At 41.1% G+C, this 11,418-nt stretch overlaps 1 protein-coding gene across 1 annotated transcript; it reads right to left on the reverse strand.

Moving 5' to 3' along the window:
- Nucleotides 1-9,820: 9,820 nt before the first annotated feature.
- Nucleotides 9,821-10,963, reverse strand: RB195_011131 (uncharacterized protein; the record flags this gene model as incomplete). Its single annotated transcript, XM_064192426.1, has 2 exons — nucleotides 9,821-9,874; nucleotides 10,760-10,963. 2 exons carry the CDS (start codon nucleotides 10,961-10,963, stop codon nucleotides 9,821-9,823), a joined length of 258 nt encoding a protein of 85 aa, XP_064050009.1.
- Nucleotides 10,964-11,418: the final 455 nt, after the last annotated feature.

Raw genomic sequence — 11,418 nt, forward strand, 5'->3', positions numbered from 1 at the left:
TGCTTCGAGCGCAACCGCTTACGCAGCTGCACCGTGCTTCACGTCTTTTTGACCTTTCCGTATACTTTTCAGGAACTTATTTTGGAGGGTGCTAAGTCATTTCGAAGTACACAAAATGAAAAACTGTAAAAACTTACTGTTCAGTGATAGAGACTGACTGGATTGATGAAAAAAGAAGACTCTTATGGTGTACAAAAGAGTTCGTCACTGTGCAACACGCATCACGCAAATGAATTAAGGAGAAACAGTTCTCGGGTTCACCGAGCATTCTGAACGCTGGTTTTGATGGTGTTGTTGAAGCTACTTGTGTTTTCCCTGATAACCTCGTTAAAACTCCCCTACGAAATCAATGGGTTGAACCTAATTGCGAGCTGGACTATCATGGAATCCCTTCATTACTGCTTTTCCTAGAGAGGGTCAGTTTGAATATCACCATCATATCCGCCTCATCAATTCAGTTGTCTTCCACCATCGTTCACTTGTTCGTGTCTATTTTCTACGCTCTCAATAAACAAGTAAATATCCATCTAAGGGCACCGAATGTGAGCCAATTTATCATCAATTTGCAGAAAACGACGACGACAATGATGACAACCAGTTATAGGCATTCCACGTGAGAACAGATGAGAATAAAAGACCGACGACGGACGATAATTATCATCCGAGGAAATGCCAAGAACAACAGACATCAATGCCATGAAAAAGTGCGCTCCATGACATCTTCAATGCGAAATTATGTGAATTATCCTCCGATGCGGAGGCTGAAAAAGCGAATAATTGCAGAGCACATCGCAGAAAAAAAGCCGCTATCCGAATGGTCAGTGTAATTGAATCAGATGAGGAACGAAAGAAGCGCTTAGCAGTCCGCAATTACGGATGCACAACAACATTCATTGCTAGAATGCATATGGAAACAAAGTACTGGAATACTGCTTCTATTTTATAGAAGAAACATTTGATGAACGACTACGACTACTCTGGAAAGGTTGCTAAAATTGAAGCATCAGTGATTCCGCGTCTATCTTTCTTTTTTCTCTTAGTAGCTTTAGATTACCTGTGATGGATCCTCTAGGATTAATCCTTAGATTTTAGGGTCCCTACTGACTTAGTAATTTACTTCCAGTAAGCTTGGTTGGAGAGATTGCTAAGGAAAGTATTATCCATCTATCTATCCCTTTCTTTTTTCTTAGGAGTAAAAAAAGAAACAAAAACAAGAACAAAAAACAAAAAAAAACAAAAAAAGCGAATATAAACGTGTGAGCGAGAAGAAAGTTGCGAGTATTTGTGTGGAGTCGAAATTCATTGGGAAGCATCTCCACAATATCAGAGCGTTCGACAGGAGAAGAGTCTTATTATCCGAAATCTGGACGATCCATTTGACAGTTAGGATCAACTTTTGTGCTCTAAGAACGATATCCGCGCTCTAAGTGCAGTTCGATTTGAGGTGTCTTGTAATCCCGTCCACTCGACGTTTTTCGCCGACATGGAATAAAGTTCCGCAGTCCAAAAAGCTACAACAAAGTTCAGTTAGAATTCAAATGTCCTCCGTGTAGCGCTCCCTAATGATTCTAGCGGATTTATAGAAAGAGTCGTCGCGGCGACACCGTTGTCTAACTCCGCCTTCGGGATGGAAGCTAACCACCTGGTGCGCTACAATAATGCGGTCCTCTGAAAATGATTGAAACCGCGCTGGTCTCGTATCAAGCATAGTCGGGTCAAAGCGGCGCGAAGCACGGCGCAGTTGCGTAGGCGGTTGCGCTCGTAGCGACGCGGTGGAGACAGTGGTTGGGACCCAGATGGGACCGTGGCGAACACCAGAGATGGGTGACGGTAGTGGGGATCCTCACACGATCCCAGTAGCTCCGCTTCCCCACTTCGAGAGCAGCCGCTTACGCAACTGTCCGTGCCTCATGTCATTTTGACTCTACTTTAAGTCTCGAATCTTACGGAAGATTGCACCATTAATGAGGATATGTAAGTTAGAAATGCGAGCGCCAGTGACGAAACACTCGGACCGATGGAAGGAACGTGAAACGCAGGGCTAATGGAGCCAGGCTCTACTGCAAATCCTATTTCCTTTCTCGTCAGAGGCCTTTTTATGTCCATTAAATCTGGAAGAACAAAGAATGGGTAAGATCCCGGTAATTTGCACTTACAGACATATTCATGCTAAAAGTGTGACAGTTTTGTTTATGATCACAATAAAATCAAACAAGAGCTGAGGTGAGCGGAATTCATTCTCGATTCTCGATTCCAAGACTCCGGAAGTTTCGGTGTTTTGAGCTTCCGAACATCTGACTTCAAAGATTTCTAAGACAACTTATCATAGACCGAGAAAAATCCTCCATATTAGAACAGCTTCTTCTCGCCTATGGGAACAATTTGAAGTTTGAGTTGAAGCAAGCATACTGCGGAATCGACCTATGTCTGGACCTCTACAGGATAAGATGGGGTTAAGGATATAGAACATGGTCGGTAGAGTGATCACGCTCAGTTCCCCTTAATCTCCCTAGAAAACAGAGTGAAATACGGCCTTGATGCGCAAATTTTCCTTCAAAGCACCTTACAACATCACCTTTGCATGCGCGGGTTCGCACTCTCTCAGCAGTTTTTCCATTTGTTTCACTTGGACAGGCAACTGAAAAAAGCTCATCGATTACTGTCGTTCCCCGACGTGGTGCGTGCATCGGGGTGGCGTTGTAAGTTGCGTCGTCAGAAAATTCGTACGAGAAGGTCGTTTCCCACGACATTTTTCAGGTCCATTAGGGGAAACAGAGCGTGAACACGATCATAATCATAACATACTCCCCTAAACCTATCTTTTTCTGTAGAGATTCCAACATAGTCATTTTCGTGATATGCTTCCTTTAAGCAAATACACGTTACGTTTGGTATTTTTGGTATTATCTGAAGCAAATATCAAAGCGTAGTGTCGTAACGATAAAAAACAGTTTGTACATATTTCTCTTTTAAAAAAGAGTTTTCTTCATTTCTGTACGTTTACAGTGAATAGTAAAGTTGCTTCAAGCAGACTTGTTGCTTGTTTGGGGATATTCAATAGCGGATATTTTGTACGGATACATTTTATGCCGATCGTGTTCAACCGGTCTACCGCGACGCGCTTTCGATCCATACGTGACAAAAGAGAGTGTGTGTTTAAAGCAGAAAAGGAGGTCCGCTGTCGCGACAGACGCGCTGCGCTCATTCGGCTGAATATAGTTGGCGGCGACTATCCATATAGTTCTAGTATATTCTAGATTGTTACGTCGATGAAATCGGTAACGGAACACACCGACTAAGGAACTGTACAGTACACGCAATTCACTATTACCATAAACGATTCACTATTACCATAAACGCCTGACCACGAACAAATCTTATGAGATCGGAGCTCTCCTTTAAAAGATTTTCATAACAAATTTCAAATTTTGAGAACATTTCTAACAACTTATATTTCACTCATTTTACTCACATCAGAGGAGTGGCCAACGCTACCGCAACTGAAACGCTTTCCGTAACATAAGGAGGCAAAGAACAGCCAGAAAACGCACTGTTACATGAACGAATTCTTCGGTAAGTTGCTGAGAAATTTCCGATTTATTTCCAACTTAAACTTTGTTCAACCACCATTCTGATAATAAAATAGTGGTATTTAAATGAGCAAACCAAAAAATAGGAAAGGTAGAATTAGGAAAACGAACCAAACTAGAGGATAGGAAAAATAAGATTAATCCAATTCGTTTACTGTCTTATCTGATCTCTGTTCACGGAAAACCATTATTCTTGTAGCTCAGTAAAAATGTAAGATAATAAGAACTTTTTCTTTTCGTATGTTTAGAGGGAGATTAAAAGACAAAGTGTCTTCTGTTGCAAAAAATTCCTTTGTGATTCTTTTGTGAAAAAGTGAGTTTTAAGCGCAGGCGACGTCAGAAGCAGAAAAAAAGAGGGAAACTAAGAAATTTTCCCTTTACTTCATATAGATTTATTTTAAAAAATATATGACTAAGAAGAATTTCAAAAATTAATGCTAAGTATTCTATGATGTCAAAAGTGAATGAGGACAAAAGAGAAACTATAAGAAAATTGTTGGAAAATGAAAAGAATTTTATTTAGGACCTGAAATCTACCTTTTACAAAATAACAGGCGGAGAAAAGAGCATAATTATGATTTTATCAGTTTCAGAAGAAAAGTCTGATATTCTATAAACAACTTTCTATATTCACAAGAACAACTTGGTATATAATAATAAACAAACAAGGATATCAATAGAAAGAAGAAAACTACCCCGATGTCTTCGTGTAAATTTGAACGATATTCCGGAAATTAGCGAAGGCGATCAGGTTTCTAGCAGGGAAATTGGCTCATAAGAACAATGAAATATTTCCTCCAGGACGCAGGGGAAATTTCTCCTATTCGTCTTCATTATTCATCTAATTAAGCGCTGATTGTAAACACAAAAGTAGGAAGTGTCGATCGAGCGATGATAAAGTGAAGGCCGTCTGGCGAACCATACATTGGTGAATGTGGCAGTGTAAACAGTGAAAGTGACGTGCTAAAGGATCAACAAACAACGCACAGATGAAAACATCGCCGAGTGCAGGCCCTCAGGTCTGCAGGTTTTGTGTCATGGACAGCGAATCCAGGAAAATATTGAATTCCAACCGTCCGGGCTGCAGCTGGTAATGGATTCCCGGAAAGGAGTGGTTGTTCTTTATCGGCGCCCAGGATGCAATGAATCAGCTGACCAACGACAAGTCGCAAAAGAGTGCAAGAGCACAGCGGCGGCACGTGAACGACGCACAACTGGTTCCGGCAACTATTTACACCCGAAAAATGACATCTAGCAAAAGTTGGAAGTCACAGGAGCAAATAATGAAGGTCGGTGCGTACGGATAGAGTCCCATTTCCCCTAGAAACAGGCGCAATCAGCCCTAAATGCTATACTGGAGCGAGAGAAACGTTTAATGGCTCCAGCAGCTGCTTCCAAGACAAGAAAAAGAAAGCATTTTAGGATCCATAGCACTAATGAGTTGCTGAGAAGCAGTGCCTGGAAGCCCGGAAGCGGATCCATTCGCTGATTGCAACCACAGAAAGTTTTCTTTTCCCATTGCTATTCCAGTGAATAAACGTTCATCGCAAACTCTGACTAAGACCTCTTGTTTTATGGTGCAAAACTGTGTGAACGTTTGCTTTCGAAGCGATCTTCAAACCGTTCGCAGGTGACTGTTTTTCAGGACAGAGGGCAGAGTTGGACGAGGGTCCCACAGTGCATACGTGTGATGTAAACCCTTCGGAAGGACAAACAGACCTAGCACGGTGGAACTTTGAATGGATTTTTGACGCACATCTGGACTTTACTGAGGTATGCAATTGCAGAAAAACGAAAGTAACAAAAAACAGATGAAGTAACCGATGATCACAAGGATTTCGACAATTTGACAAGAGTAGTAGTATCTCCAAAAGTTTCCAAAAGGATTTCCTGGATTATGTAACTGTATGGATCTCCTTTTGGATGGCGGATCTCCTATAGTCGGCGGCAACTGTGCTCAACCGGTTGACCGCGCTGCGCCTGCGAATAGGTCAGTGCATGATGAAGACGGCGCGTGCGTTGCGGTTGAGACGCGTCGCTCACACCTGGTTGAATCTAGTCGACCATTTATTTATTTATTTATTCGAAAATACTCATAGATGCGTCATATTTCAGCAGTGACAAATCCTAGACCTTTAGATGCAGGAGAGTAACAGTCCCTTTCCGAATCACGCAGGAATTTTCGCATCACTAAATTTTGTTCCATACGTCTAGAAAGGATTATGGACATATTCGCCGCTTCCGAAAACATCAATCCGTAGAAGGAAGCTTTTAACGACTGCGCACTTTTGAAGTGCAACCTTCTGTTCTTTTACAGCTGACGTAATCCGCCAAAATGCAACGACAACGCGGAAATCCGTGATTATATCCATACAATTCCAAGTGAGCAGCAATTTCTGAAAGAAAAGTGCTCTTCCAGGAAGCTTCTGGCAGGCGATCAATGACAATTAAAGGACGGAATCACCCCACGAATCTGAGGTGGTGCAGATTTCAGGTGGAGTATTCGTATACGAGTTGGGAGACTACGGAGAGGGGGGTGATTCCGTCCATCTCTTCTTAATTGCCGTAAAAAACGGCCCGGAAGATACGGCTTCATTCGTTTTGGCGCACCATTTTGTACAAGAGGTTCGATTGGAGCGCGCCAGTCTTGTGCGGCGCCGCATCTTCCGGGCCGTTTTTTTACGGTAATTAGCAAGAAATGGACGGAATCACCTCCTCTCCGTAGTCTCCCATCTCGTATACGAATACTCCACCTGAAATCTGCACCACCTCAGATTCGTGGGGTGATGCCTTTAAGTGAAAAGGGAATTTGCCTCCGGAACTAAGAGCTAGAAAGATCAAAAGGTGAGGGAATGGTGGATTTTTCTGAACATTTGGGATGACAATGCAATAAAGTGTAGTGGATTTGTCGATTTTAACAGAGAATTCGAAGGATAAGAAAAAAGGAAAAAATTGAAGAAAATCGAGTCGGAATTAGAGGAAAAGAAGATCTAAGAACACGAAACAAAGGAATTCTCACCTTTCACAAATATTTTGCCCAATCACCGTTGATTGGAGCAAATAAACATTAAATTGTCACCTTACTACGAGGAATATGTTAAAATCACCTGCCATATATATTGTCGTCGTAGGTAGAGACGGTGATTTTAATATTTTCCACATAGTATAGAAGAGATAAAAGGCACGAAGCGCGGTGCGGTTGCGTAAGCAGTTGCGACCGAAGCGGTGCAGTGGAGCGCAGCGGTTCGTGTTATGGGGGACCCTTGCTAACACCACTCATCGCTGCAGTTCGCCATGGTCCCACCACGACTCCAACCGCTTTCTCCACCGTGCCGCTTCGAACGCAACCGCTTCCGCAACAGAACCGTGCTGCATGTCGTTTCGACCCGTCTACACATAGTTCACGCGTCAATAGAGATACGGTAGTTTCAGTTACGTGTGAAAAGTGCATTTATGTTAAGCCTAAGCCTCATTGGAGATTTAATTTATTATCTAAGTAAGACAATCCACACTACCAATTATTGATTGAAAAAATGCCCCCGATGACGTTGTCCACAATACACTCAATTTCGGAAAATCCGAACCATTTCTACCTCGATCAAGATCAAAGTTTATGTTTAAGTTCGGAATTTGTTTCGCCATCGAAGATGGGGACCAAAATTTCTGGAATTTAACTAAGCTATCGTGTCATCATTTGGGACTTTGTATTATTATTTTACCAGTCTGAAGGTCCGGCTAAAGCCGGACTTCAGACTTTTTCTAGTGTTCACTTCGCTCGCCTTCACCGATCAGTAGGAAATAACAGTAGCGACTTTCTTTTGCGAAATTACTACTGTTTTTTTTTATCAACCCTTTCTTCAATTTTTTCTTCAAAAATTTAGGCATAGATGGGAGATTTCATGATTTTCTTCCTAATCGCGGTAGTACTATATTTGGAGAACAATCGAACTTGATTTTACATCTATGTTTCTGTGAAATCTCCAGAAATTGGAAACATTAGTCGAAGTATGAGTTACCTCCGCTCTCAAAAATTAGCACAGAATGATGTGCTAACATGAAATGCGGTGAATATCATCATCATAGTGATGAAGATAAAACTCTACGTCAGACCACGTGAACGTGTGTTGGCTTGTATTGTATCTAAGCAGCCGTTTGAAAAAGTGTTTCCACTTTGGGAAGAAAAGATGTCAGCAGCATCAGGGAAATATGCTTGGAAATAAATACGCGAATGAGTCATAGAAACCCATTCTGCCGTTGGGGCTCCCGCGCACCAATCCGAGGCAGCGGGAGCCGTCTCACCCCACCCCAGGTTTTCTGGGTCAGGGGCACGAATTCGACGTCGTAGGACCCGTCCCACCCAATTTTACCTCGCTGGGGCTCCAGCTCACCAAACCGACGCCATGATAACCCTCTCCCTCTCTTTTTGGAATTTCGTGACTGAGACACACGCATACACAGACGCACGCACGTGACAAAATAAGTCAGTTATCATATAGCATGATGGTTTGCAAATTCAGTATATTCACATAAAAGTTTTTTTACCCTCACTAACGTATGACGGAAACTAACTTGGCCTATCAAACCAAAGAAACCAAAATACACCTCTGTATAGTGGTGGAAAGGTAGAGTTGTCCCCTATCAGGTGTACGGACATGGTTCGGCACCCCATCGGTGCTAAGTTTTGCATCATTATGGAGTATTTTCGTGACACACACACACAAAAAAACACACACACACAAAAAAAAAAAAAAAAAAACACACACACACACACACACACACACACACACACACACACTTAGATTTGAGACTTATATTACTGAAGTATTGGAGGAATAGAATTCGTCTTCAATTTTCAGGATTTATTCATGAAAAATCGAAGAGTGGGACGTTCTTTGTGTCGGAAACGTACCAGAAATTCGGTATTCTTTCATGGTTTGGGAACTTCAATGAGAAAAACGCTCTAGTGAAGGCCTACGCTGTTGCTCATTTTTATGATAATACCTTTTTTTTCTATGTGAGGAAAATGGATAAATTTTTTACACGGTAAAGCTTTTTGAAATTTCGTCTCGGAGAGAGTTCAGGATCTAGAAGGTTCACTAGTATTTCGTACATTTTCTCTTATGAAATGTATTTAGCGACTGTAAAAGGAAAATCAAATAAGGCTTAATATCTTCTCAACAAATAAAGTGTTTTAGTAATTAAATAAATTAACAGGCGAGTACTACCCCAACTCTAACAGTTGATATGAGAAACAATCATATAAAGATGCACCACAGACGTTTTTAAATCTAACTTTCCTAAAACTTTATTCCAGACGCATAGAAATTCGGGAGCAAAAGGAGAGGACTAAGAAAGACTGCACAGCTAAGAGAAATCGAAGCAAACTGCGTTCCACGAGACTCAGGAAGAGCTATGTCAGCGCTTTGAGAAATGCGGATAGTCACGTACGAGTAGTCCTGGAAACCGTTGAAAAATACTCGATTGACTTCAAAAAAAGTAGAACATATTCTTTTCAGTTCCAACTCTCTTTGAATCTTGGCAGGTGTAAGGTTGAATCGCGTACCACTTTTTTTTCACACAACCGAAATTTTTATCGATTTAAAATTCTGGCTAACGTTTCGACGTCGTTACCTTCTTCAGAGCTCGGAAAACCTTCTGAAGAGTATTTTTTTAGATCCAAAAGCTGCTCTAGCAATGTGAAAATAAGAATTCTGTATGTTTCATGATGAAAATACCTTAAGATCGAAATTGTATTAGACGCAAAACGGATGACTACAGAAAATATAGGAACATGTGCAAATAAACGATAGGAAGAAGTGAAAAATTCGACTTTCAGTAAACTTCAGCAAAGTAAGACATCGTATTCAATTTTCAATGGGAATTTTTCAGAAAATTTCAAGTTGAGGATTTTCAATGAGAATTTAAAAAAAAACTGTAGAAGTAAAAAGAAAGACTGTAGAATTAGTTCTAAATAGGAATGCAGCGCATACTGATGAAGAGATAAATTTTACAACTCGGCATTCGGCCGTTACTGCCACTGGAACTTAAAAAAATGCACACAGCGGATGTATTGCGATCGAAGAATTCGTCACGTCCGATCGTTTAGTAACGAAAACATCGCGACGCAGCTGCTATCAGCCATTGTTTTTATGATATCACTTTATAATTCAAGCTGAATTCAGACGACTGGCATAAATACATCGATACTTTCAATTTATATGTTTTTGAAGTCATCGCGGATTCTTTTTCGCTTGGTTCCTTTCTTTGACTGGAAGAGAATTTCCCTGAAAACTCCTGGAAAGTTTGATTCTGTACCCGACACAGACACACGTAACCTATGTATAAGAAGGTAGGTGTGGGAATTTTTCTTCTGAGAAGATGTTTGAGTGTGGAGGTAGCAAACATCTATTTTGAATAACGGATCCGAATAATGAATAATGGAATGAATTTTTTTGAACTTTGTGTTCTCCAGAGATGGTAGCAGTTTTGAGAATCAACTTAGGGAATACTGAGAAATTATTTTTTTTCTCAATTTTTTTTCTAAATGAAGGATGAATTATCTGTAAAAAGTAATGCTCGGGAAAATGAAAAGATTCCCATGTCCGAAACGAACGATACTAAACCAGTCTTAATCTGGAATTCCACGATTAAGTATTCCGTGGCCTCAATTTTCGCTATAGAAAGAATGTTGACGTGTGGAGGAATAATACAGATTCATGGGAGTATTGGAGTTTTGGAAAACATAAAGCCCGACGCCAAGGTCCCACGATTCGTTGGTTTTCTTCAGAGGGAAAAAGTTACACAACTCATTCATGCGACATCAGGATTTGTTCACAAAGTCATTGAGGGATTACTGCTCTGAAATGCATGGCAGTAGCAGGACAATCACGTAAACACGAAATATGTATGGATAATTTTAGTTTGATTTGAATCGAAATGAACGTACCCATACATATTTCGTGGTGCTCGATCCGAATTTGAAGCACCTTACTGGATATAATTTTAGCATAACATCTGACCTATGTAAATATTATAAACTATTTTTTCTCAGAAATTCCGCAGAGAAAGGGCTAAGCGCTTCAGGTCAAATAGACATGGACTCCGCCTTCAAAAGGTTAAAGATTGTATGCAGAGTGCATTCCGGACAATCCCTAAAAGAAAACTCAAACCTGCGGGCAAGAGATCCCGCGCGTTAGTCGGGCGCATGTCGCGACAGGCAGACCGAAAGATTCGCCAGTCTTGTTGTTGTGGTTGTCATCTATACATATACAAAGATTGGTAGCGTTCCAGCAGTCTGCGCACGATGACTGGTGTGTCCCGGTCCACTTGCAAAGCGTGCAACTATTCCACGAAGCTTTTCCTGGCAAATCCATGCGACTACAAGCTCTGAGTCATTAAAAATTATTTATGAGCTTTTCTGGATCAGTTCTTCTTGGTGCAAAGAAAAACGCGGTTGAAATGGGCAATTTCGTGGCCTCAACGACCTTATCCGATTGTACATTTCATGGACGTTCATAAATCCCCCTAATTCACCAAAAATGTCCAACTTCGGTGAAATCTACCAATCGATGCGGATGCGTGAAGGATTCCGGGGCTGTTATAACCAACATATAGCCATATGTATATGTAACAGTGAACATTCAAAAACTCCTGTGGCGAAAACAGCTTTGTAAAGTAACAAACGAGTCGGTCCCACCATTACTTACGTTATCATTATCCGTTTGACGTCCATTGAAAACATTTGAAAACCTTTGAAGAAGGGCTAGTGTGCAAAAAAGTATTTCTGATGAAGTAAGTTTATCAAACGTTGTTTCTGATAAACCACCCG

The sequence above is a fragment of the Necator americanus genome, chromosome III, assembly GCF_031761385.1.
Source record: "Necator americanus strain Aroian chromosome III, whole genome shotgun sequence".
Lineage (NCBI taxonomy): Eukaryota > Metazoa > Nematoda > Chromadorea > Rhabditida > Ancylostomatidae > Necator > Necator americanus.